The 27987-nt window shown below is 41.9% G+C and overlaps 6 protein-coding genes across 6 annotated transcripts; 3 read left to right on the forward strand and 3 right to left on the reverse strand.

Annotated features, from left to right (window-relative positions):
* Positions 1–1176: 1176 nt before the first annotated feature.
* LOC135078253 (collagenase-like) lies at positions 1177–2610 on the forward strand. Its single transcript, XM_063972851.1, has 5 exons — positions 1177–1410; positions 1596–1859; positions 1964–2053; positions 2171–2361; positions 2453–2610. Exons 1-5 carry the CDS (start codon positions 1212–1214, stop codon positions 2549–2551), a joined length of 843 nt encoding a protein of 280 aa, XP_063828921.1. The 5' UTR covers positions 1177–1211; the 3' UTR covers positions 2552–2610.
* Positions 2611–4826: 2216 nt separating this feature from the next.
* LOC135078254 (collagenase-like) lies at positions 4827–6798 on the reverse strand. Its single transcript, XM_063972852.1, has 5 exons — positions 6587–6798; positions 6063–6330; positions 5489–5578; positions 5131–5321; positions 4827–4990 (listed from the first exon to the last, which is right to left on the reverse strand). Exons 1-5 carry the CDS (start codon positions 6779–6781, stop codon positions 4892–4894), a joined length of 843 nt encoding a protein of 280 aa, XP_063828922.1. The 5' UTR covers positions 6782–6798; the 3' UTR covers positions 4827–4891.
* Positions 6799–11475: 4677 nt separating this feature from the next.
* Positions 11476–15129, forward strand: LOC135078255 (collagenase-like). The gene is made up of 6 exons (XM_063972853.1): positions 11476–11564; positions 13399–13603; positions 13691–13958; positions 14136–14225; positions 14435–14628; positions 14971–15129. Exons 2-6 carry the CDS (start codon positions 13409–13411, stop codon positions 15073–15075), a joined length of 852 nt encoding a protein of 283 aa, XP_063828923.1. The 5' UTR covers positions 11476–11564; positions 13399–13408; the 3' UTR covers positions 15076–15129.
* A 2335-nt stretch (positions 15130–17464) lies between these two features.
* Positions 17465–20753, reverse strand: LOC135078256 (collagenase-like). Its single transcript, XM_063972855.1, has 5 exons — positions 20458–20753; positions 18817–19084; positions 18375–18473; positions 17902–18098; positions 17465–17615 (listed from the first exon to the last, which is right to left on the reverse strand). Exons 1-5 carry the CDS (start codon positions 20680–20682, stop codon positions 17511–17513), a joined length of 894 nt encoding a protein of 297 aa, XP_063828925.1. The 5' UTR covers positions 20683–20753; the 3' UTR covers positions 17465–17510.
* A 2004-nt stretch (positions 20754–22757) lies between these two features.
* On the reverse strand, positions 22758–24572 carry LOC135078257 (collagenase-like). The gene is made up of 5 exons (XM_063972856.1): positions 24325–24572; positions 23851–24118; positions 23668–23757; positions 23234–23430; positions 22758–22957 (listed from the first exon to the last, which is right to left on the reverse strand). The coding sequence occupies exons 1-5, from the start codon at positions 24541–24543 to the stop codon at positions 22853–22855; spliced, it is 879 nt and encodes a 292-aa protein (XP_063828926.1). The 5' UTR covers positions 24544–24572; the 3' UTR covers positions 22758–22852.
* A 1316-nt stretch (positions 24573–25888) lies between these two features.
* Positions 25889–27730, forward strand: LOC135077933 (collagenase-like). The gene is made up of 5 exons (XM_063972463.1): positions 25889–26097; positions 26214–26481; positions 26582–26671; positions 26896–27092; positions 27382–27730. Exons 1-5 carry the CDS (start codon positions 25906–25908, stop codon positions 27484–27486), a joined length of 852 nt encoding a protein of 283 aa, XP_063828533.1. The 5' UTR covers positions 25889–25905; the 3' UTR covers positions 27487–27730.
* The last annotated feature ends 257 nt before the right edge of the window (positions 27731–27987 follow it).

The following is a 27987-nucleotide window of genomic DNA, read 5'->3' on the forward strand; positions in this document are numbered from 1 at the left end:
ATTTTGAAAATATATTTCATGTACAGAATTGACCTCTCTACAGGATGTATTATAAGTATAGATAATAGGTAATACCAAAAAATATCATCCAGATGTAAAAGTTTAAAGTCTCACATGATCAATTAAATGCACGAGTCGTTGAGAAAGATTAGATATTATAATATGAGTGAGCATAATTTCTTGCTGAGTTAACAAAATCAATCATGCTTTGTTAAAGCCTTCTCTATTATTATCATTGTTATCACAGATTGATATTGTGCTGTGTACTATCCTTAAATGAATAAATAAATTATTATTTGATAATTACGTATGATTATATCAATATTAAAAATCGGCCAAGATTTGTCAATAATGTCAATATTTTTGTTCGTCAACCATCACGATGAGATTGATGGCATAAAAATAATATTAGTAGATAGTCAATAATTAGTTATTATCATACTATACAGGGTGATTTCGTTATCAGTATCCAATTTTTTTAATAAGCTCTATAGAACAATTTTAACAGTACAACTTAATCACTAAACACTTAATAACAACTTCCCAGTGGGGTCAGATTTTTCTGTTCGGATTTGTTGGTGGTAGGGCTTGTTCTAAGTCCGCCTGGCTAGCTACCACCATCTCACCTAAGTCTGTCGCCATAACAACAATGTTAACAGCATTATTGCGTTCCGGAAGTTAGAGGTAAGATTCTCCGTGGTGAAGCTCGCTTCCACCTTCGGCCTGATCGTCACTTACCATTAGGTGAGATACAGGCCAAGAGTGCCAAGAGCTTCCTCGTTGTGGATAAAAACAATTGTTAATTATTCTTAATCGCGGTATTCGCGGAGTTATTGTCCTAACTTCGCCAGCAGCTCCATCTCAGGCTATGGCTCCGGTAGTTGTTTTTATAGGGGTTTTCTCCTCATGGGTCCAGTGTAACATGCCCACCGAGTTGACGAGACCTGCCCCGCTAAGTTTCTGTCTTCTTGGGTTGCGGATAGGCGGGTGCACCCGATACCAGACCCAAAACTGCATACGAAACTTGGCATACATACTGCCGTGCCCCTTTAGGATATGAAATTTATTGTGTTGCATTATGTGATTATTGTATTATTATCTAATCCCTTCGATAAGATAAGAAAATAATCAGTATTGGCAATGTATCATTCATATAAAAACAATAGAAACTGTAAAGCAATAACTGTGTCGTCCCAGTATTAGCCGTCGCAATGAAGTCTGCTGTATTGTTCCTGTTGGTGGTGGCGGCGGCGGCGGCGGAGCGGCTGCAGCCCAACACGCGCTACCACGAGACCGAGGGCATCCCGCGCATGCAGGAGATCCAGCGCCTGGAGGAGGGCACGGACTTCGACGGCGGCCGCATCTGGGGCGGCCAGGCCGTGGGCGCCGGCACGCAGCCTCACCTGGCAAGTCCTCTTTTCTCTTATAACAATTCAATCACACGCTTTGACTCCGGGATGTTATTGGTGGAATCAACATTCAACACTCTTCTCTAATTGTTGGAGGTGCAAAAATGTAATTTAAAATACTGGTGCATACGCAAACTTAACCATAATCATTGTGCAGAAGTAATATTTATTTTATTGTACAGGGAGGGCTCGTCATCACCTTGACCACTGGACAGTTGTCGATTTGCGGCAGCTCGTTGATCAGCAACACGCGCTCGGTGACGGCGGCGCACTGCTGGCGCACCAACTCCATGCAGGCGCGCCAGTTCACCGTCGTGTGGGGCTCCAACGCGCTGATGTCCGGCGGCACGCGCGTGGTCAGCACCAACGTGGTCGTGCACCCGCAGTACAATGCTAACACCCTGAACAACGACGTGGCTGTCATCAGACACAATTCCGTCGCGTTTAACAGTAAGCATCTCTTTCATCATAATAAAATACTATTGTAGTAATAGTATTTCACCGTGACATATAAGTAATTTAAACGTTTTCACTAAAACCTACGTTCTTTGCAGACGTTATCAACCGCATCGCCCTGGCCACCGGCTCGAACAGCTTCGCGGGCACCTGGGCTGTGGCTGCTGGGTACGGCCGCAACGGTGATGGTGAGTACGCTGTTATTGCAATTTCGTTTGAATAAATAGATGCAATACCTTTAGTTTAAAATAATATTAAAACAAAGATTCAAAGATTCAAATTAGTACCTACGTATTTTCTTTCAGGTTCTGGCTCATCCAACCCTGGCAAGTTCCAAGCCAACCTGTTGGTCATCACCAACGACGTGTGCAGACAGACCTTCGGCAACACCATCGTGGCGTCCACGCTGTGCGTGAGCACCGCGCACGGCAGCAGCACCTGCCCCGGCGACTCCGGCGGCCCGCTCGCCGTCGGCTCCGGCAACAACAGGCAACTGGTCAGTGCCCTTTCATGTTATAAGTTTTGTCTTTCCCACTCAACTATATCCCGTTGTTTGCCGATGTCGCTAACGCTAATTACCATTGCAGATCGGCATCACCTCGTTCGGCACCCAATGGTGCGCGCGTGGTTTCCCCGCAGGATTCGCTCGTGTCACGTCCTTCGCCTCCTGGTTAAGCAGCCAATGATTGATGCAGACACGACACAACGTAGCATACAAAATTAAATAATAAATTACGGAAATGTCTGTTTTTACTTTTATTAAGACCTATTTTGATAATATGCATTTCATTACTTATAGTGTGGCCGCCCGGCCGGTGAGTTGATGTTCAAAGCTAAGATGTGATTTATATGTAGAATAGAATAGAAAAAACTTACCAACAACTAACAACTTTGAAGATTATCCAAATTACACCCCTAATCAATCGGTTTACTGCACCCAATTTACGTTTTTTTTTTTAATTTTGATGAACATTTATTTTAACAAATAAGAAAGAAACGAATGCTACCCAATTTACTTGATGACGAACTCATTATGGTAGGTACATACCTAACTTAGTATTTTTGATATTGCGAAACATACAAAAAACAGTCTGTGAAACATAGACGCGCTGCCATAATATTGGACAAATGCTGCCTAGTAGCAGTTTTTCTTAAATGTTTCCTTTTGGATTAATTTTATGACAAAACATGCTGAGAGAAACTAAAACTAGAGAAAATTTCCTATTTTTGATGTCTACATAACCTTTTTGTGAAATCAATTTATAGTTTAGGCGTAGGAGCGCCAACAAACCCGAACAGAAGAAACTGCTCCCACTGGGAATCGAATCCTGGACCTCTGTGTCTAAAGGCTTACCACTAGACCACAGAGGCGGTAAAAGTAGTTCAAAATAATTGAGAAACACATGGTGGAGCACACAAATATACACTTTCATATTTAACTTTGCTATAACTTTTACATATTTTGATACTAATTTATCATTTGATCATTTCATTCAATATTATCTTAATGCCAAATATCATGTTTCTGGGTCATTTGGAAGTGGGTTAGTTTTTCAATCTAGAAATCGTGAGTCAGTTAGTATGAAAAATGACAGGTTTTAAACGTGAATACATCAATAACTATTGAAGCTACATTTATAAAATTTTTGGGACCTAGATAAACTAGGAGGTTTTAATAAATGTGCTAAATTTTATCTATGTATGATGAATAGGTTTTGACTTGTGAAGGGGTCAAAAATAGCTCGAAATAGTTTGTTTGATATTACAAACAGCTGCTGCATTGCCAGTTTCTTTTCCTTTGAACTTGGCTGAACATGCTGCCGGGTGTCTCGATGTGTTTAGGTATAAAAAAAACCGTGTCGGTTACTTTACTTCAAGATGAGGTGGAAATACGTTTTTCGGTCAAAACGGATATAGAAGTATACTTTTACTTTTTAAAAACAAGCTTTATTCAGACATGCAGTTGTACTAAAACGAAAAAAATAATTGTATGCAATGGTCAAATAATTTAGAAAGCTTGTAGCGCGCATGGAATTTATTTTTCTTTTTTCTGTTTGCGCTACAAGCTTTAGAAACCTTTGATATTATAACTAAGCACACACACGATAAGTTTTGAGAAAATAACATTTTTTTTGGAAGACATTATGGCGTATAAAATTCGTACGTTTTTCAATTTTAATATAGCCACTGTCACTCTCACGATTAATAAGACGAATCTAACGACACCTCCCACGCTAAAATCGGTCAAGCCGTTTAGGCTGTAGGTCGTGCCAAAGAAATACACATACCTACATACATACTCTCGAAAAATATAACCCCTTCTGGAGCAGTCGGGTAACGAGACAAATTCACAAATGCAGTCGGAGGCATCAATGACCAATTCTTTAATTTGTTGGTGATAATTATGTAATTTTGATGCCTCCGACTGCATTAACAGAAATATAAAAATAGAGTTAATTAAAAAAATAAGTGGCGTCCCCAATATAATACAATAAAACTTGTAATACGCGCTAAACAAACCGGCCAACGCGCAACGGTGTGTCGTATGCGCGCGGCAGGTATCCAAAGAAATAGAGTTTAATTTTGTTCCTTTATAATCATACTTGGATTTTGCGTAGAACTTGGCACTCATTTAGATCTCCATTCTTTTTGCGGCGAAGCCCACAGCCTAGCATAATTTTTGTTATGAACTTAGCTCTCCTTTTTACATTTATGTTTTTGGTAGGATATCAAGTACCTAAACCTTATTTACACCTAACATGGAAAAAAATATCGTTTCAATCACAGATAAGTTTCAATGTAGGTACCGTGCACCTCCAGGGGCGCAATAACAAGGTACTTATCAGCGAAAAAATCGATTGGGTTGATTTAGGTAAGGGAGTTTTTAAGTCGTATTTACTTAGTCAAAGATGTTTAATTTAGCGATGAGTAATTTTAATTAATGAATCACTAAACCATCAATCATCAATAAGAAATTTATTGTTTTATAATATTATAAGCAAGATTCAGTTTTTCATTTGCATTATTCACTGGCTGCTCAACCAGGCAGCAAAGGATGTGACACGAGCGAACCCGGCGGGGAAGTTGCGAGCGCACCACTGGGTGCCGAACGAGGTGATGCCAATCTGCAACAATAAAGTACAATAAGCATTAAGTAATTCTTATATGGGAATCGTGAACAAACTTAGTTTTTTTTTCTAAAAACTTGAGAGTTAAGCTTTTTCAAGGATCGGGCAATAGGTTAATAAGATTGTAAACCACTGACCAGTTGCCTGTTGTTGCCGGAGCCGACGGCGAGCGGGCCGCCGGAGTCGCCGGGGCAGGTGCTGCTGCCGTGCGCGGTGCTCACGCACAGCGTGGACGCCACGATGGTGTTGCCGAAGGTCTGTCTGCACACGTCGTTGGTGATGACCAACAGGTTGGCTTGGAACTTTGTTCCTGAAGAAGCCAGTAAACCTGTGAACACGTATTGAATTTAGTTACAAATTCTTGACGAAACCATTTGGCAGTAGATAGGTACCTTTTATATTCCAAATTCGTATTTGAATTGGAAAAAAGAGAATAAATATAATATTACATACATGTTTTATAACTTATCATAATTTATAACTATGGTGACTCACCATCACCAGTGCGGCCGAAACCGGCAGCCACAGCCCAGGTGCCCGCGAAGCTGTTCGAGCCGGTGGCGAGGGCGATGCGGTTGATCTGGTCTGCAACATTTTACGAGTATGCCTTAGTTATTTAGCCTGAGATATTTTATTAAAACCTAAATCAGTATTGGAAAATGAACCCTGAATCTCATAATAGAAGAGAAGATCACCTGCTGCTGGACAACAAAATATTATTTTAACCCTACCACTGCTTCGGGATAAATACAAGCCAGTGATAAGAAGAAGCATCACATGAACGAAGAAGAAAGTGACCTTTTTCAGAACATAATAGTTTATTAAATAATTTTGTATATTACGCTTTATTTACAAACAGTTAATTAATATTTTATTGAGTGACCTGTATGCACCTACATTAGGCAAGAAAAATATTTGATTTGATTTGTTTTATTAATTAATGAAAACTAAAACTCACTCCAGAAAACAATAACTCAAAATATATTGTGAGGAATAATTAGTCAAAAAACTGAATGTAGCTTTTGTAAGTGGCAGTTTATTTTAGGCTTCGTCAGAAAGAGTGACTCACTGTTGAAGTTGACGTGGTTGTGCCTGATGACGGCCACGTCGTTGTTCAGGGTGTTAGCATTGTACTGCGGGTGCACGACCACGTTGGTGGTGACCACTCGCGTGCCGCCGGTGGTCAGGCGGTTGGAGCCCCACACGACGGTGAACTGGCGCGCCTGCATGGAGTTGGTGCGCCAGCAGTGCGCCGCCGTCACCGAGCGCGTGTTGCTGATTAACGAGCTGCCGCAAATTGATTGCCTTCCATCTGTTAGGAGAATTTGCAGTCCTCCCTGTTCAGAAATATACAACTTAAAATTTTTGTTTCAATCATTCCGAGAAGTCTACATCTTTAACGCACACTTGACTGCTGTCTACTGGTCAGGGTAATTAGGAGTCCTCCCGAAATAGAAACTTTGTTATTAATGGTGGTAGTCGTGTTCTTCATTACTGAACAGACAAAATTTAATTGTCCTTTAAGAATTAATAATTAAATTAACAATAATTACATGTTTACAAAGACTAGTACAACAGTGATGAAAAACTTGCCAGATGAGGATGGGCTCCGGCATTAGCGGCCTGCCCGCCCCAGATCCTGCCGCCGTCGAAGTCGGATCCCTCCTCCAGGCGCTGGACCTCCAGGAACCGCGGGATGCCCTCGGTCTCGTGGTAGCGCGTGTTGGGCTGCAGCAGCTCCGCCGCCGCCGCCGCCACCACCAACAGGAACAAGAGGGACGACTGCATTTTGACGGCTGAATCTACTAGTGTCAGTATAGTGCTTTGACTTCTCTTATATACCCACCAGTTTACTTAGTACAAATGTCATCATCACATGAATTATATGTTAGCGACGTCAAAGAGAGTCAGAATTAATGTTAGCAACATCATGTCAATTAGTTCAAATTAACTAATTAATCTGTTTCGTAATTAAGAAAATGAACATGAAATTTTCGTAAAAAAGGCAATACCGTAGCGAAAACCATCAGGCTCTCTCGCTTACTCACTCGGTAGGCCTCTTTCTTGCATTGTCTGATCTCTCACTTCCACAATAGCTTCTCTTTCACACTTTTCTGGAAAATCTGGAATGTTCAGGAAAAAATAGAGAAGAAACGAGACGGAATTATCGGACCTCTCGCTTCGAACATTCTAGAGAGCGTGAGATAGCAATATGTTTTGTCCTTGTCTTGCACGGATGGTCCGTTGCGCGAGGCAATACCGTAAAGAGAGCCGTTTTAGGTTTTTTGTCAATAACTTCGCCAATTTTGGGAATTTTGAGATGAAACTTTTAGTATAATGTAGATAATTTAATTACGCATCTGTAAGAAACCATTGTGAAACTACCTGCCAGTTGGAGAAAATTAGCAAAATCTGTGGATTTCCCGAAGACAGGGATAGCAATAGCGTGTGAAAGCGGGACGGAGATAGCCGCTCCCCATAAATACGGAATGAACCGCTCCAGCTGGCATACGAATCTCCATAGAGATTTCGAGATCCCATCGATTGATCACTTTATGAAAGAAGCCTCTCGCCGCTACTTTGATAAAGCGATCAACCACAAGAACCCTCTTATCGTTAGCGCCGCCACGTATACACCCCAGAAAGATGTCGCTGCCCAATACCGACGACCTAGGCATGTCCTAGACGACCCGGACGATCCTATTACCGAATTTCTGAACACAGACATCACTGCCTTAAGCACGCCAACTACTCCACAACACAGTAGCTCGTTACACCGTACTCGCCGGCGAGTACGAGGCCCTGCTTTCCATTTCGGACGGTACAGACATGTACCGGGCCGGTTCTCCCCTATCCGTCCCCCGGACACGGCCTGAGCCGAGGTCCGAGCCTACCGTGGCGCCCTCAGGCCGCGTCCGTAGTCCCCTCGATCGGGCCCACTAGAGTGAGCCTGCCGTAGGCTGGACTTCGGTCCAACACCGCGGTGGGCAACCCTCTAGTTGGGTTCGCCACTGATCGGGCGCCTTATGCGCTCGATACGGCCCGATCGCGAACGTCGGTCTGCGACCGACGCGGACGAGCCTGGGCTTCGCTTCGCGAAGCCCACACTCGGCCTCATCGGCACGCGCATCGACGATCGCCAACGGCTAGAGTACCTTCTGTACTCGCCACTCTGCCCGGTGAAGCTGGAAAAGCTCCTCAAGCTACCAGCGCGCGTCCCTTCAAAAAAAAAAAAAAAAAACCAGCTGGCATGTTGATGTTGTTGTTGTTGAGTTCAGTTCAGAGAACAAGTGCTCCAAGCAACAAATGATCTGAAGAAGCAAGAACTGAGAAAAGGAAGCGAATAATAAACGCGAGAAGTCTCAGCAAGTTAAATAGTGGTTTTATTCCTGCAAGTAGCACCTACTACGCCTGACATAGTAAGGGCAAGCTCTCAACGGCAGTCATCATCGTCCGGTCAGCGCTCTCGAACACACACAAACGCATACAGTCCACTGCAGTCCACCACAATATACATAAAATATATTTTTGTTTTATGATTATCATATCAAGTAATCAATAAATTAATTTGAGAGATACAAAATGAAAGCTCCTTGTGATATAAGGGACATTATCTATCTCTTATACGAGTACATCAAAATGTAATCGGAAAGGACGCTTACCTCACTGCTCACCCCCCGCAGTCCTGTACTCCTGTATACTGCTGTAATCAATAAATTTAAACTATTTTTCTAAGGTTGGAGATTAAAGCCGAAACAGTAGGTAGTACGTTTGTAAGATTTTAACCGACTTCAACAAAAGGAGATTTTCAATTCGGTTGGTATGTTTTTTTATGTAGGTACTTATGTACTACACCGATTACGCCGATCATATTTAGTAATCCGATTTACGAAACTATTTTTTTTGATCGATGCAAAACAGCTGCCATTTGGTCCCATAAAAATTTAATTTAGTTTGCTGGAGTAGTTTTTATTTTATGAGCATTTTTAGTTTACCTGGACGTCGCGTCGGTCGTAATTCATGACAATTATGTCGTCCAGAAATCTTTACAATCTGTACATACGCCGAGTACTAAAAGATTTCTGGTCCGATTTGATTGATTCTTTTATTGTTTGATAGAAAATACTAAAAAGAACAAATAGCAATGGTCACATAAAAAAATATTTTGTTTAACTAGTTTTTATTTTATGAGTAGGTATGAATTTCTATCAGAATTTTTACGGAGTCATTCCTTTTTAACCGACTTCAACAAAAGAAGGAGGTTCTCAATTCAGTTGCTTGCTTGGTATGTTTTTTTTATATATGTATGTACACCAATTACGCCAAGAGTTCTGATCCGATTTACGAAATTCTTTCTTTCATCGATGCAAAATAGCTGTTATTTGGTCCCATGAAAATTTTATTTATTTGATGATTACTTAAAGATTTCTAGTCCGATTTGAGCGATTCTTTTTTTATTTGATAGGAAATACCAAAAGGCACAAATAGCAAGTACAAAAATCATATTGTAGTTTACAAAACAACTTATTACAGACACTAAAAAGTAAAAAATAACTTTAAAAATTTTAACTTAAAAATTTAAACTTAACTTAAAAAAACCGACTTCAAAAAATTAGCTGCCTCCAAAAAAGTCCACTAAAAAGTATAAAAATCATTACGTTATTTATTTATTAGGACAAGTACATGACCATGATTGATCTTTTTGGAGTCGGTGCCGGTATATTTAGTACGTTTCTTGAGCTTGGAATTTGGCAGACTATACAGGGTGTTAGGTAAATGGGTATTATGAGCCGACACTAGCCCATGTTAACATGGGCATATTTTATACCTTTTAGTGGACTTTTTTGGAGGCGGCTTTTGTTAACCTTTTTTTTTATTTAATTTCCGTTCCCCTTTCTTAGGATCTACATAAATACTTATTACGAGGCATGACAATAAAACACCTGATCTAATCTAAAAAATCCTACTGTAGTTAACAAAACAACCTATTACAAACACTAAAAAGTAAAATATAATAAAAAAACTGCGTTTAAAAAAACCGACTTCAATAACTAAGCCGGTCTGCGCCGAGGTAGGTGTGGCCTAGGCTTAGAGAGATAAACGTGATTAATTAATTATTTATTATGTGGGTGTCTCGAGAAATTAATTGTCCAGAGTCCTTATCATTTTTACCCCTTGATAGCGAGTTTTAAGTTGTTTTAAATTTGTCATCTACCGAATAGGTATCTTTGACATCGAAAGGTTGAAGAATACATAGATTAGACATCGTTCAAGACGTCGACCAAAAAATAGGAAGTTTTATGAGCTTTATCACGTCCTCCTTTTTGATTAGGTTAAGTAGACTTAAAAAACGGAGGAGGTTCTATGTTCGGCAGTACCTATGTTTTTTTTCTGTGGACCGATTTTCAAAATTATTTTTTTAGGGTTCCGTAGTCCTGACAAGGAACCCTTATAGTTTCGATATGTCTGTCTGTCCGAGGTTTTGCTGAAACTGATGGCACTAGAGAGCTGTAATTTTGTGGAGGTATGTATATTTATCACGCCGACAAAACGGTAAAATAAAATTCAACATCAGTTAGTTTAAGAGTAATAGTCATTTGACTCATGTATTGTAAAATTTCTTAACTAGTAAAAGTTCCTTAGAAGAAAATATGAAAAGTGACTTTAATTGCTTGCTTCTGAAATATATTGTGGTAACGACGGAGAACTACGGAACCCTACACTGCGCGTGACACGACACGCACTTGGCCAATTTTTATTGTTCGATAGGTGGCTTTTGAGGTGGTCCCATTATCACCAACTCCGAGAATATCAATCATGGTATTATTTCCTAATAAATACCTAAATAACGTGATTACTACTTTTTATTACAGGTTTTTTGGAGTCGGTTTTGTCTGATAAAATGAGGGTTTTCGCGTATGAAAAATCCGCCAGATGGTATTACGTAGACGCAAGGTCCAAATGCTGCATTTTTATTATTATTCTGTTTAATGGCTTCAATGGTGCGTATTTGAAGCACACTGGTTTCGCCAATGTCGAGTGTTTAGCGAGACACGGTGGACAGTGAAATTTGAAGATTGCCCGGTGATAATTTATTTATTCCATTCTTCATTGAGTTTTTTTTTAAATGTTGCATGATTGGTTATTAATTTTGACATGACATTGACAGATATGTCAAAATCCACCAATCACGCAGCAGTCAGACCCCACATCCACGTCCCGCCATCTAGCGGATCTTTCATACGCGAAAACCCTCATTAGAAATGTAATGTTTTTTATTATTAACAGGGCTTTGGCATATTTAAGTATTAGGTAGGTGGTTTTTCCATTCGCATTATCTGCATTTCAATCGGATTATAAAGTATTAAAGACTAATTTATCATGCGCCAGTGTATGATTTATCAATAAAGTAATGTTGAGCGACAGCTGCGACTAAACGTGAACATAACGAGCCGGCAACTGCTTGCATCGCGGCCGCGCGGGCGCTAGTTGCGGCGCTACCATCACAACTACTATCGCAGCCGGCGCGCGGCCAACATCTCTCTTGGGCTTCTATGGATCATCTGCCTGCGTAATAATTAATTATTTGTATTTTCATTCATTCTATTTCTATAATAGGATCCCAAGAATTAAGTAGTACCAACTTGATACCATTCCATGGAAATTATTAAAAAAAATATTTCAAACTAGCCCAACTCAATTTCAGGAGTTGGTTTCCATTTTGCTATTTTTGATATTCAAGGTCAGTTTAATTGACGTAAGTAAAGCGAATTAAAAACGACCTTGGATGTAGGTAAGTCACTTCAATCCATCAGTAATTGACCGTGTGTCCAGCTTTATGAATTGGAGATTTTAAATCACAAATGCGTACTACTAATTATGTGACGTCCAGCTGACCAGCTTACTGAGATGATACATCATGCTGAGTTCATATCTTTCAGCACAACTGAAGTATGTACGTATTTTTTAAAATTTTGTTTTATGTTAGGTAACAATATACCTAGTATATTGTTCGATTATACTGAATAAACATTTTCGATGAATATTGTGGTGGTAGTTAATTAAGTTACTTAAAATACCTAATCGGAATCCATCATTTAGTGTCAAAATCATTAATGATAATTTATGATATACGTATTTACAAATGTATGAGATAGATAACAATAGGAAACACCTCTGCACCTATAAGTCTTTATTTAATCTTTATTATCTCTGGATTTTCCAAAATAAACAAGATAATAAAGAAAGCAGATGGAGATAATACTAATTATTAAGAGTTTTGGGCCGACGCTGTGTAGGTTTGTTGTGGACACGACAAGAAGAAGAATATGATATGGGCATAATAGGGCAAAAAATGTCGTATGTCCCCCTTTGATTTGGGCACTTGAAATTACAGTCAATAGGATATTATTTTGATACCGCCAATCAGTTGACATGCTTTATAAAACTGTCAAACGAGACTCTCCCATAGATTTTATGGGGCACTAGCTTCCGCCCGCGCCTTCTTTGCACTCAAAAGTGGTTTTGACTGGAAAAATCAGTCAAAAGTGATATTGACCAAAGGGCATCAGTCATAAACTTTTGACTGATTATGAGTTTGACTGAAACATAAATAAGTATTTAATATAGTCCTACCAACCTGCATCAATCTTGTATTTAGCCCATTTAGCCTAAAGGCTTATTGAACTGCGGTTGGTCTTAAAATATTGTAAATTATTTATCACTTTTAGAACCAAACGTGAAGACTGATCCTAAAATCTGCGAATCCTCGCTGCCCTAAATAAATCAACCTTTGCGTTTGTACGGCATTTCAATCACCTAATTTATTGTAGGTGACCACTGCTGACCACTGGACTTATTACCTTAATATAAGATAACTTTTCTCATAGGATGAGCGATTTTGACAATATTAATTCAAACGGTAGTAAAATTGAATAAGTTCGGTAACAATGAATTCAAAGGGCCATAGATTGGTCCCCATAAGGTTTATAGAGTTTACGGTACGGTTGTTAAACATGCGCGTTTGCGATGTTTGCCGTTTGATTTGACTGGACTACTAGTGAATTCAGTCAAAAAACAGCTGAACACGTCAATACTCCTACAATACATACATAATAATGATCTTTACTTTTAATAGGTAATGATTTTTGTTTATATTATTATTTTTCTTACTGATAGATTTTAAAATAAAATAATCCCGGATGTCTATGGTCTAAGCTCTACCTTAAGTACCTAGCTAGACGATAATCTCTTGCATGATTTGTTAACATTACATCTACATTTGATACGCGAGATATAAACTTCATCGATCAATAAAATAAAATAGATTAACTAACGATAAGATATTAAAGTTACTATAAAAAACAATAATTAACTAATTGCATAATATCTCTCGTGTCCCTCAGGTAACGAAGGATGCAGTCGCCCGTGGTGTGGTTCCTGGCGCTGGCGGTGGCGGCGGCGGGCGCGTTCGAGGCGCCGCTGCTGTACTACCACGACAGCGCGGGCGTGGCGCGCGCCGCGCTCATCCGGCATCGCGAGCGCGCGCTGGACTTCGACGGCAGGGTCGCCGGCGGCCAGGCCGTCAGCGCGGGCGCGCAGCCGCATCTTGTAAGTCTGAGCCGACGGGAGCCCCTCAATCGACGCTCACGCCCCTGGTGACCTGCCGTCAGTATCGCATGAAGTTTCTGAACACAGGGCGGCCTGGTGATCGCGCTGGCCGACGGCAGGCAGTCGGTGTGCGGCTCCTCGTTGCTGACCAGCTCGCGCGCGGTGACGGCGGCGCACTGCTGGTGGGACGGCCGCAACCAGGCGCGCCAGTTCACCGTCGTGTACGGCTCCAACCGCCTGTTCTCGGGCGGCGTGCGCATCACCACCAGCAACGTGCAGGTCCACCAAAACTGGATCCCCACCATCGTTATGAATGATGTCGCTATCATAGTCCATAATCACGTAGCGTTTACCAGTAGGTATTCATTGACAATAAATAATAAGTTTTATTTTTAAAAATGCTGCTATAAAACATTGCTTGCTCATAGCAAAAGTTACTCGTATCTTATTTATGAGTGGGTAAAATCTTGTCTTTTTTGTTTGTCTATAATTATAATAAATGTAGGTACGAAGAAAAAAATATTTTTTGCAGACACAATCAGACCCATTAACCTGCCTACTGGCTCTGATTCCTACAGCGGACAATGGGCTGTGGCCGCTGGATTCGGTCTCACTGCTGACAGTAAGTGAAAACGACATAGTTAAGCCAGCCTGATTGAACGAGATAAATGTAGGTCTAAGGGGTTGGGAATCGAACCCACGACCTTTCGCTTACCGAGCGACTCCCACCTTAGGCAGTTCGATTCGAAAATTAGTTGGTCTCATTTTATTTTAGAAATATTTTACTGGCAGGTAAGTAAAGAGCGGTTTATGAGTGTCCCGTTATTGCAGATGCGCAAATTACCCAAAACCAGGACAAGAGGCAGGTGTCGCTGCAGGTGATCGGCAACGACGTGTGCCGCGGCACGTTCGGGCCGCTCATCCTGTCGTCCACGCTGTGCACCAGCGGCGCCGGCGGCCGCAGCGTGTGCCCCGGCGACTCCGGCGGCCCGCTCGCCGTCGGCTCCGGCGACAGCCGCGTGCTGGTCAGTACAAACCCTGTTCTACACGTCACATGAACTGTATAAATTAGCCGAACATTTTCATAAAAGACATAGTACATAAAACATTATGTCATAACTATGTGCCTTACTTACCTCACTGACGTGAGGTCGGTTATTGATTGTTTGGTATACATAATATAGCCATCAATCCCCGCGGTCGCATAATTTTATGACAGCGTAACAATTGATTATTATCTATTGTGATTCGCGTAGCTTGAATCGGGGGCATCTATGATTTTAGATAGGCAAGGTGAAACTGGCAACACATTTTAGATACAAATACCTATTGAACACCTGTTGTGCATTGTGAACATTGCGTTGCAGATCGGTATCACTTCCTTCGGGTCAACTGAGGGCTGCACGCGCGGCCTCCCCGCCGCCTTCGCCCGCGTTACCTCCTTCGCCGCCTGGATACGCGCCAGGATTTAAGTGACTAAATTACTACGACACGCGCAACACACCAATAAATAAAATGAAACAATTGCAATGCATTTTATTTATTATACTTACTAGGATTTCGCTTCCACAACTCAATGGCTGCCATGCCTGGTGTTACACGTATCGGACACAATACAAGCTTCGCTGCGGTTATCTGTGGCTGCAGGCATCAATTACGCTAGAGGAAGCGAATGTCGATAGTCTAGCCTTATTTTGTGGGAGTTACACACTATTAATCAAATGCTTGCAGCCGATCAATTATTCCTTCGTGTTTCGTTCGTTCGTGTCAGTTAAATGACTTCTATTGCTGGACAAAGGCCTCCCCCATGGTTTACACAATGAACGGTCCTGCGCTGCCCGCATCCAGGCTCTTCCCGCGACCTTTACTAGATCGTCGGTCCACCTAGTAGGAGGCCTGCCCACGCTTCGTCTTCCAGCCCGTGGTCGCCACTCGAGAACTTATCTGCCCCAACAGCCATCGTCTCTACGAGTCACGTCTCTGTGATAAACTGTAAATGAAACCTGTTTTGAGACAAATAAATACTTTCTATTCTATTCTATTTTATTCTACGTGCCCCGCCCACTGCCACTTGATTTTAGCAACTCTGCGAGTTATGTCGGTCACTTTGGTTCTCCTGTGTTTATTTTGTGATTTATTAATGTATTTTTTCGTCTTTTGAAAAAAGAAAATTAAATGATGCTGTCACCTACATTTACATATTTTATTAGGTACTCGTTTCTAAGCTAGGTAGGTATACTTATTCAATTCTAGGGCTAATTTTACAATATGTTAACACAGTGCCCTAGACTTGCTTCAGCCCGATATAATCATGAAATGACATCCCGTTTGTTAGGGTTCCGTAGTCCTGACAAGGAAGCAACGGCAATAAGACGAGAACCGTTTCTGACTCAGCACGGTGTGTATCATTCATACAAGATGACCATAGATAGAGTCATACGTAATTTTACACAGCGGCTCGGTTCCATTTCCTTTGTGAAGATAATCGATTTTGGACAAATTTGATCATGCATTCCTTGCATCTTATCAAACACGAGACCTCAGCGTCACGGACAGACGAGTTTAAAAAAATAGATATGAAGAGGTCTTTAGTGCTATAGGCAGATGAAAGGAAGGCAGGCAATGCTACACTCGCAATTTTGTGTGTACCAAGACCTCCATAGCGAATTGGGATTGGGAGTGCAGCTCGACATTTTGATAATAAGTATCTCCTTTACAATTTTCTGAAACTGTATGTGCCTAACTTACAAATACAAAAATATTTATTGTGAATCATAGGTAAAATGGTGACATGTTACAGTAGGTAGTATCACTATGTTCCGCTCAAAGAGCATAAAATTTTTTACTTAGGTACTCATAATTATTCTTCATCTTCATCCGACAGTTGAAAAATTAGTTCAGATCAATATTTTGGCACCTTTGAACGTCAAAATAGATAAGTAATGAAACAAAGGGAGCCTCTAAGGGGCCCCTTTTTATTTTACATGACTCCGCATGATTTGGGCCTAAGGGCGCTTTCAATTTAGACGTTTTGTGTCGTGCGTTTGCTGTGCGTTTGCCGTCGCCAAAATAAAAGAAGAAGAAGAAGAAGGACCGCACGCGGTAAATTGTATGACAAGTATGACACCTGCGTCGGACTCGGAATAAAATTGACAATGTAATTGTTATTTGAAGGTGTATGCGTAAACGGTGTGTTTGCTAAATAAAATATTTGTAATTACCAATAGTTAGTGTGCGGTATTGCAAACGCACGAAACGAAGCGCCCTTACTACTAACTCTATGTTAGAAGGCGAGATAATTCTTTGTTGTTTATGTTCTTACCTTCTACATTCAAGTGCACATTGAATTATCTAAAGTTACGACTAGATTTCAAATTGTTTTGTTATCTCCAGTTATTACTATAATATTATTGTAATAGAAAATCGTGCACTTGAGTCTTACAATGACCACAAAATAATGTCGTCTGGTGGCTCTCGCGGCCATATTACAGAAATCTTGCTTATTAAAAACCCTACAATTTTTCAAAGTCTGTGATCAAAATTTTCCGTACAGGTGAGCTTCTGATTGGCTGAACCACACATTTTTTAACCTTTCCAAAGTATTGCGTCACAAACCACGAATGAAGCCTTGGTCGATTGTCGTCACATTTCGAATTGTTTTCAACCCTAATTTCAACCTAGATTTACAAAATCTCTGTAGGTTATAGATCCAACGAAATGTCACTTCAAGACATCATCATTGTTTAGACAACAATTTAAAAATTATTAAATAGTAAAAAGCTTTTCCACTTTTTAATTCTTTCAACTTAATGGTTTGTTGCTTTTGTCATTTGGCTGCGTGGGACTGAGAAACAATCGATAGTTAAATAAAAGTTTTTATTTCCATATCATAACATCGTCAGAGGGCTTATAGTCGCTGCAGGATCCAGGAGTTGAAGGATGTGACCCGCGCGAACCCGGCGGGGAAGCCGCGCGCGCAGCCCGCGCTCGCCACGAACGACGTGATGCCGATCTGCCGACACGACGGAAACACTTATCATATACGTAGGCACACAAAGTGGACTTGAAATTCAAATTCTGAGCACATTATTTAGAGTTAATCACCAGATCTTATGAATGCTCGCAGGTGAATTTATACAGATAACAACCCATAAAATACAAAAAGAAAGCCAATAAACCTGCAATGTTATATTAATCATGAAATATTTTTTTTTTGTGTGACGTGGCCAGAGAATTCAGAGAGAGAGCGGCAAATAATAATTATGTCGAGTTGTCCGGCGTGTGTACTGTGTACTGACCAGGATGCGGCCGGTGCCCGAGCCGACGGAGAGCGGGCCGCCCGAGTCGCCGGGGCACACGCTGCGCGCGCCCGCGCCGCTGGTGCACAGCGTGGACGCGATCACGGTGCTGGAGCCGAACGTGGACGCACACGCCGCGTTCGTGATCACCGGCGTGCTCACCTGCCGCTTGTCCTGGTTCTGGCCGATGGCCACGTCTGAAATGGGTTACGTCACCGTGATGATTTTCCTAAAGTTAACTACTTACACCAAGGACACCGAAATTATACATATACTCTTATATGCATATTAATAACATGATCATCATCTCACATAGTGAGATGTGGGCCAAGATCTTCCTTGTTGTAAAAAAAAGACTAACTATAAGGTATAGATTAACTTAGAACAGCCAAGTGGTAAATTGTTTTGTTGATGGGAGTTCCGCGGGCGTTCTCTTTCCAGAAAATAATCTCAAAAACAATTGTTCGACTTACTCTCGCCGGTGCGTCCGTAACCTGCGGCTGTCGCTGTTTGGCCGGCGAAGTTGTTGTTGAGCTGGGTTCCGCTCGGCAACGCAATGCGGTTGATGGTAGCTATGTATAACAGAAAGTGTAAACGTGATTTCACAAAATTTACCATTAAGAGTTTACGAATATTGGTGATAAAATTTTCAGTGCCCAGATGCCTATTATTCAGGTGGATGATGAAACAAATCTCAGCTTTTATCGCTTATTATGTTATTGGCTGAACAGAGAAGCTTTAGGATAGCTGTTTAATAATTTACATAACTGTAAGGTAAACAGTCTACATTATACCGAGGTATTTATTATATCGTGAAAAACATAGATGTCAAATGGTTGACTGGACTATTAAATTAAACTTGATGTAATATACCTACCTACACTCTTGTCATTTTAACTTTTCTACTTTACTCACTTCCGAAGGCAACCCATTGATGGACTATGATCGCTACGTCATTATGTAGGGTGCGGAAGTTATAGCTTGCGTGCATCAGGATGTTGCTGGTGTTGATGCGGAAGCCGCCGGAGAACAGGCGGTTGGAGCCGTACACGACGGTGAACTGGCGCGCCTGGTTCTGGCCGTCCCACCAGCAGTGCGCCGCCGTCACCGCGCGGTTGTTGGTCAGCATGGACGAGCCGCACACCGACTGCTGCCCGTTGGTGAGGGTGATCACAAGCCCGCCCTGAAATCAAAACAATCATATTGTATAAGTAATTTATGGCGGGCGGGGCACATAGCTCGTAGAGACGATGGCGGTTGAGGCAGAAAACTTCTCGAGTGGCGACCACGGGCTGGAAGACGTAGCGTGGGAAGGCCTCCTACTAGGTGGACCGACGATCTGGTAAAGGTCGCGGAAAGAGCCTGGATGCGGGCAGCGCAGGACCGTTCATAGTGGAAAACCTTGGGGGAGGCCTTTGTCCAGCAGTGGACGTCATTTGGCTGAAACTAACTAAGTAATTTATAGAGCAAGAGCCAGTTTCAAGCTGAAAGTTTGTCAGCGCATGTTCCCAACATGGGAACCTTGGACCATCATGAAGTTTGGTTCATCGTGGCTTTGGCAGCTATTTGTTATTTGGGCAATAATTAGATGTTGTTTCCTCATCAGCCAGATAGTTTTGACCATTCCAACCCCTTGTCAGACAAGTTAAGGTAGCTGGCAAAGTCACAATGACCCAAACTTCATGATCGCCCAATTTTCTTACCTCATGTTGGGAGCATGCGCTGACAAACTTTCAGCTGTTGTAAAATAACGAAGCTCTGGCGTTCGCTGGCTCTTTACTTAGTCTTGTTTATACACCAGAATCAATATACATTTTTGGATAGATCCAGTTAATTCTGTAACCAATTATTAATACCATTGGATAGAGCTCGTGAAGCACTTTTAGGATCAGTAACCAGTTTTACGATTTCTTGTTTAATTTTTAATATTATATGACTGTGTACCAAATGTATGAAAGCTGGAAACATAGAATTTTAGGATAGATCTAGTTTATTCTGTAAACTATTATTGGTACCGTTTGATAGAGCTCGTGAAGCACTTTCAGGATTAGTAACCAGTTTTTTGATATCTAGTGTAGTTTAGAAACAATAGATCACTCTCATGATCACTTATCGTTTCCACTCTGTATACTTAGAGAATTTATTTATTTATTTATTTATTTAATTAGGACAACCAACACGACAGACACAAATTTAAGCCAAGGGTTTACATACATAATTTTGTCTTAGGACTAGGTGCTATCTTAATTACAGGGCTAGCTGGCGCTGTGTGAAATTGTCCAAAGATTTATTTATTTATTTATGTCTGTATATCAAAAAGGGTTCGAATATTTTTAGTTCACTAATTCCTTTTAGGATTATCATTTAATCCGGAAAACTTTTATAATTTCGGTATCGGTATATCTTATACCTACAGGTAATTAGGTAGGTATTTTTTAGTTTATAATGATTCTAATATGAATAGAAATCATCTCATAATAAATACTAGCGAAGACTCTTCTCCGCCATTTCTGCCTCAAATAAAAATCGTTAGAATTCGTTTAGGGAGCAACTTGCCAAGTGAGGGTGAGCGCCCGCGTTGACGGACTGGCCGCCGGTGATGCGGGAGCCGTCGAAGTCCAGCGCAGCCTCGTGCTGCCTGATGCGCGCCGCCTCCGCCATGCCCGCGGCGCTGTGGTAGAACAGCATCGGCTCCTGCAGGCCCGCCGCCGCCGCAGCCGCCACCAACGCCGCCAGTGCCAACAACAACACACACGACTTCATCCTTGCGACAGTTATCATTGAGAGATGACGCTTACTCTTCGAGGGTTATTTTATAGCCTCTACATTATTATCTTATCCTTTCAATGCTTGTCCAATGACCGTCTGAAATTTAGTTAATGCCGTAATTAGTCATTTGCTGTGGATTTATTGATAAACATGTTTGAATGTTTTACATGATTTTAGTCAAGAAAATGTCCGCAATCGGCATATTTTATACGTCTCATAACCTTGGCTACATGTGTATGTACGCGCTTGTAAATTTCCTTTGGTTCGTCTCTGTGTCATTTAGGTAGGTATGCTCAAAGTTTTGACGAAGATATGAGGGATGAGATTACAATAATCCAGTATTAACTTATTAAGTAGCACAATATGATTTGTTGTATGGGGATTTTCGCAGAATTTCTAAAATAGCGACCCGCCCCGGCTTGGCACGGGTGCCAATTAAGTAGGTATACATATTTTATAAACCTTGGTCTTGAATCACTCTATCTATTAAAAAAATCGTATCAAAATCCGTGGCGTAGTTTTAAAGTTCTAAGCATCATAGGGATTAGGGACAGACAGCAGAAAGCGACTTTGTTTTATACTATGTAGTGATAGTTAATTATGTTTTTTATAATGTATTTAAAAAATAGATTAAAGCTTAAGTGTTTAAGTTCAAGACTTTATTTGCTTTTCTTTGTTTTTGCGTAGTATGACGTAAGTACGTTATCTTGCGTTGATAAGCGAAAAAGTAGCTCGCAAATCTGTCACATTAATGTTATTAATTTAATATTATCAAAAAATTCTTATAACCCAATATCAAAATATAGGTATATTTATCTTTATTAAAGAAACATGCTAAAACACCTTTTGAATTTGAATGCTAACTTGTCCAATATTCTTTGATCGTCAAAATGTTTATAACATGCTAATGTGGTGTAGCAATAAAGTATTGAGTATTGAAATAATCATCAATGTAATATGAAATGGTCATCAAAACGTACCTATCTAAAATTATCATCGAATTAAATAGTAAATTATGGCAGCCAAAGTAGGTATGTCGAATGACCGATTCGCCGTCGTCACATATGGTGAAAAATTGATTCCCTGTTCATTCATTACTTTTGCTGTTCCATCACCACCACGTCTCAGATCCGTGCGCGAGCACTGCTCGGAGTTTCCCTGAGTGATCGAATCAGAAATGACCGATGTAGTCCGCAGAATTGCTAAACTCAAGTAGCAGTGGGCGAGACACGTAGCTCGAAGAGCTGATGATCGTTGCTTGGGGCAGAAAAGTTTTCGAATGGTGACCGCGGGCCGGAAGACGCAGAGTGGGTAGGTCTCCCATTAGGTGGACCGACGATCTGGTGAAGGTCGTGGGAAGTACTTGGATGCGGGCAGTGCAGGATCGGCAATTTTTAGAATTTTTGTTGTTGTTTGTGTACATCTTCTACACTTCAGGAACCCTATGAATTTTGATAATCAACAGTGAGTCGGATGAAATCGGGTTATTAGATTCTATTATCAATAAAATCTAAAGTAGGTACCTACCTATAAGAGCCATGTAATTAAAACTTTAATTTTGTTCACTACGAACATCATACATCCCGTATCTCATCATAGTTTTTGTTTATCTGTTACTAGTTTCCGCCCGCGACTTCGCCCGCGTCAAACTATCTCTATGCCAAATTTAATCAAAATCGGTTCAGTGGTTTAGGCGTAAAAGCGAGACAGACAGACAGACACACAGACAGACAGAGTTACTTTCGCATTTATAATATTAGTATAGATAATCCTAACCCAAGTTATGAGGATTTAATTTAATTTCGCCGGATCGTTTTGGCGGGGGCACTCGAATCCTGTGCCCTCAGATGTTTAAATAGCCGTTTCGTTGCAAAACACTCAATATTTTATTTATTTAAAACTGTTTATAAGTTTATTGCATAAAAAAATTATATCGGAGTACAAAAGGAGAACTTGCCATACCATAGCTTCCCTTCCAGACAACTTATTTAATGTAACGCAATCTTGCCATGAGACTCATGGGAGACCGACTGTTTCAAGAGTTTCTGACACAAAATGTTATCTTCACTCAAAATTCACAGTCAAAATTCTTGTAAAAATATATGTTTAATACACAATAAATAGTAGATAACTAATTAAACCTAAAAAATATTGTTTAAAGTTTAGGTAATGAAAGCTTAACCTAGAGCCTAGCGTCGATCCAGGCGGAGTACGCGGTGACGCGCGTGTGCGCGGCGGGGAAGCCGAAGCTGCAGCCCGCGTCTGCGCCGAACGACACTATGCCGATCTGCGGACAAACGGCATCATTAGTGTCACTAGTCAGGAAACAATTATATTGCAGTTAACATAAAGGCAGGAGAGGCCTATGTTCAGCAGTGGACATCCTGTGACTGAAATGATGATGATGATAATGATGATGAGACAGTGCGCAAAATATTTAAATGGTTCTAGAAAACTTAATTTTATCGGTTTAGCGAGTGAGCGAGCGAGCATCATCCATTCCGCCCATCCGTTGAATGGGCCTAATACATTCGTGGGTGGGATGTGCCCGCGCCATACTGACCAGGGTGCGGTCGGCGCCGGCGCCGATGACGAGCGGGCCGCCCGAGTCGCCGGCGCACACGCTCATGCCGCCGGCGCTGCTGGTGCACAGCACGCCGTTGCCGATCATCACCGTCGCCCACGTCAGCCGACAGTTGGCGTTGGTCATCACGTGCAGCATCACCTGCCTTTTGTCACTATTCTCCACCGACATTACTTCTGAAAGTTTTCAAAGTATTTGCTCTAAATAAAAATCCGATCATCATCGAACTTATTGAAAGTGAAATATTTGAAACTAATTAGTGAAGTTGATACAAATCGAATCGAAGATCTAGGAATTTCATCATTCACTGAACACTATGAGCACTAAAGAAGTTTAATTCGCAATAAGTTGAAAGTATAATTATTATCCGTACGAAAGTAAACAAGTAAGAATTATTATCCGCACGAACTAACCGTTAGAGCTGCGGCCGTATCCGACGGCTGTCGCCCACGTGTCCGCGTACGTCAGGGAGCCGCTGGCCGGCTGGATGGGCTGGATGTATGCTGAGAATATTACGCGGGATTAAGTTTACAAATGGTTACTGCAACAGTTTTGGTCATTTCAAAAGCAGACAAGTTTGATTTTAAATGACTAACCTGTGTATTCGACGTAAGGGTGAGTGATGATGGCGATGTCGTTGGCATATGTGACGGGGTTGAAGCTGGCGTGGATCTCCACGTCGGAGGTGCTGACGCGCGTGCCGCCGACGAACAGGCGCTCGGAGCCGTACACCACGGTGAACAGCCGCGCCTGCGCGCGCCCGTCCCACCAGCAGTGCGCCGCCGTCAGCGCCTTGCGCGGCCGCAGCAGCGACGCGCCGCAGATGGACGTGCGCCCGTCCACGAGCGTGATGATGAGCCCGCCCTGTGATGCATGTTAACACTCACAGATACGTTGCTCATACGATTGAAATCAACTCATATTTGGACGATTTCAAGATAGATACCCAATTAGTGGACCTTATCTTTGTGCGATAAAGATTACTTATAAACATGTAGATTAAATAGCATACTTGCTATTTAATCTTTGTTATTGTAACGATTTTTGAATATGAAAGATTGAGGAGTTACCAGGTAGGGGTGTGCTCCAACATTGACAGGAACCCCGCCGATGATGCGGCCGCTGGCGAGCGCCAGCTCGTGCTGGCGGACGCGCGCGGCGAGCGGCACGCCGGCCGCCTCGTGGTAGCCCTGCAGCGGCTGCGGAGCGCTCGCCGTCGCTCCCGCCGTCGCCGCCGCCGTTGCCGACGCCGCCAACGCGCATACCATCAACAACAAGGACGACTTCATTCTCGAAATAGCAACCAACAAGAGATACCAAACATTTACTCATCTGTTTATTTATATGAAAATTAGGTGAATACCCGCGCTTATCTATAAAGGAAAATTGATAGTATTGATTTTATTAAAATGATAATTATCGTAAATAATTGTTTTATCTTTCTATTAAAAATCTAACAGAATGATTATTTAGAAAGCTTAGTTCGTAATTGTGGTGTCCTAGGTAGGATCCCAAATGTAAGGTGCCTCTCCAGGTAATTTAAGACGCAAGATTTGCGTCAGACTCCTTATAATAAATATAAAATGAAATCTCTTGAAATTGAAATTTCTTTTCAGTTCGGAAGTACAGCGGTAAACTCATGAGAGTACCTGATTATTTGCGGTTCATGTCAGCAATACAGTGTGTTTGTGATTGCAGACAGTGTTTACACTTTTGAAAAACTATAAGTATTCAAAGAGGTTAAAGTCTAAAAAACAAAGCCAGATATACGACAGACGACTCCACTTCTGTGAAGATAATCGACTTCGAGTAAAAATAATACGAGCCAAAAATAATAACAATCATTTATTCGGTGGTAAGATCAATATAATGTGTATACTTATTATTTTAATGAGTAGGTAACTAATATACTGCACAAATCTACTATGAAGAAAATCTTGCCACAAGCTTTAATTTACATACATTTATAATTATTATTGAATTTCTTTTTGATTCATTCGACTCCCTCCAATCGTCGTGAAAGAAAGAAAGAGCGTCTGAAATGTATACGCTGACGCACATTGATGATTTGCATGACCGCCTAAAGAATCACTTCACCAGGATACTGGGTGATGCTTTACAAGGTACAAACCTTCATTATCATCATCATTTCAGCCAGAGGACGTCCACTGCTGAACATACGCTGCGTTTATACTTGGCCTCCACTCCAGAATATTTGCTGCGACGGGGCTGCTGCCAGTTCTGCGTACTATGTGCCCTGTCCCATTGCCACTTCAGCTTGCTAATCCGTCGGGCTATGTCAAACAATAACCTTGTAATAACAATATTTTTTAAATTCAAACTTAATTTCACGCGGGTGAAGCCGCGGGCAAAAGCTAGTAATAAATATTACGTTGGTATATTTGGCGACATAAAGCAATGTGGATCCCCATTCAAGGACGCAGCGACCACGACCTCAGTTCTAACTATCAAGATAAACATCTGCAAGCTATGCTAAGGGCCAGATCAACGTCCCTTATTTATTGATTATGATTAATCATTTATTAATTGGTATAGATATAATATTTCCGGATAAGATAATAGCGGGTATTCACCGTGCATTCATATAAATAAACTTTTCTGTTTGGAAGAGTTATCTGTAGCTGTTGACCATGGCCGCACTGAAGTCGTTCCTGCTGCTGACGGCGTGCGCGGCGGCGCTGGCGGGGCGCGCGCCCCAGGCCTACTACCACGAGGCCGAGGGCATCCCGGCCATGGCGCGCATCCACGCGCAGGAGCAAGCTCTGAGAGACAGCCGCATTTCTCTGGGGATCCAAGTCCCTAGAGGAACACACCCCTACATGGTGAGTCCCATGTGTGAATCCGACGTAGCCAGCGAGGGTTGAGGGATATATCTTAGACGCTCAGTTGAGACAGGTACCTACCTCGCGAAGTAGTCCTCACAAACAGTATGTGGCAGGCCGGGCTCGTGATCCACCTGGTGGACGGGCGCACGTCGATGTGCGGCGCGGCCATGCTGAGCCACACGCGCGCGGCTACGGCGGCGCACTGCTGGTGGGACGGCCGCGCGCTGGCGCGCAGCTTCACCGTCGTGTACGGCGCCGACAGCCTCACCGTGGGCGGCCTGCGCCTGCTCACCAACGACGTCGAGATGCACGCCAGCTTCAACCCTCTCACCTACGCCAACGACATTGCCATCATCACTCACCCTTACGTCGAATACAATGGTCAGCAAATGGGACTACATTTTGTATATGTGTACATTATTATTTTGATTTCTACGGTATACTTTTCCTAGATACTGTCAGTTTTTACTTATTTTTACAGACTATATCAATCGGATCTTAGTTCCCACCGGAACGCTACAGTACGTCGACACTTGGGCGGTAGCCGTCGGCTTCGGACGCACCACCAACGGTATGTGATTATGTGACACACTACACTATACTACAATACCTACACTACACTACAGCAACTTACTCACACGGAGACCCTTGTAACATAATTTATCTCCGTATCCCTAATCCAATTTATTTTAATGCGTTTAGATGTGTATACTTGCATTTAGATGTATAGAAAATATTATTTTGATTTCTTACATTTCTGAAACTACCAGTCGCATTCACATGTTAATATTACAGATCCGACCATCGCTCAGAGCTTCGACAAGAGACAGGTGATGCTGCAGGTGATCGCGAACCTGACGTGCCGCAACGTGTGGGCGGCGTCGCTGGTGGGCAACGGCGTGCTGTGCACCAGCAGCGCCGGCGGCATGAGCGTGTGCGCCGGCGACTCGGGCGGCCCGCTCGTCATCGGCGCCGGCGCCGACCGCACCCTGGTCAGTAACTCAGGAACGTGAACGAGCCACTACAATGGCTTTTTTTATGCATAACAAGGCAGGTATCTGACCACAATCACACCTGGTGTTAAGTGGGATGCAGTCTAGGATGGTATGGCCCTGATCTTTTTTACGTTTGAAAAAGCTTTTCGCAATACATTCCGCTGTTCAGTCAACTCTGCTAATCAGAAAAGTGCCAAGCGCTGCCCTCGAAAGGACTGCTACTGCCTACCCTGCCTGCCCCTGTGCGTTCCAGACGTAGTTTAACATTGATTGTTCCTTGTGTCAGATCGGCATCGCGTCGTTCGGCACGGACGCGGCGTGCGGGCTGGGCTTCCCCGCCGGCTTCACGCGCGTCACCTCCTACTCCGCCTGGATCAACGCTAGAATCTAGTCTTCTACGAGTACTTCTACGATTTTGCTTTAGCTCTATAAACGATACACTCTTTTTAAATCTTACATGTGATACAATTTAAGTGTAAGTTTAAAAATTTTGTTTAAATATTTTTGTGTGGAGGTAGTTACCGTTAGGTATCCGAATAAATAATATCTTGTGTACTATGTACACACGTTATGTGTTGTATTATTTTTTAAGGCTGTACCTAATCAATAGTTGTTATTAAAGTTTGTCTGATAAATCAATCTTTCACTGTATGTTTTCCGAATAAAATAAAACAAATCTTCACCACAGAATAACTCAAAAGTAACAAATCTACATAATGTTTGTACAGTAAACGTAAAATAATGTCTCCATTCTGAAACGTCAAGGCTAAGTGACAAAAATCAAAAACTAAAACAACCCAGTGTTGATAGTATCGCCGTCCTGTAAATGTCATAATCCCTGTTTATCCAACGTGGCAAAAATCAGAACTAATAATCCAGGATAGATAGTAGC

Source organism: Ostrinia nubilalis, chromosome 14 (assembly GCF_963855985.1).
Source record: "Ostrinia nubilalis chromosome 14, ilOstNubi1.1, whole genome shotgun sequence".
In the NCBI taxonomy this organism is placed as follows: Eukaryota; Metazoa; Arthropoda; class Insecta; order Lepidoptera; family Crambidae; genus Ostrinia; species Ostrinia nubilalis.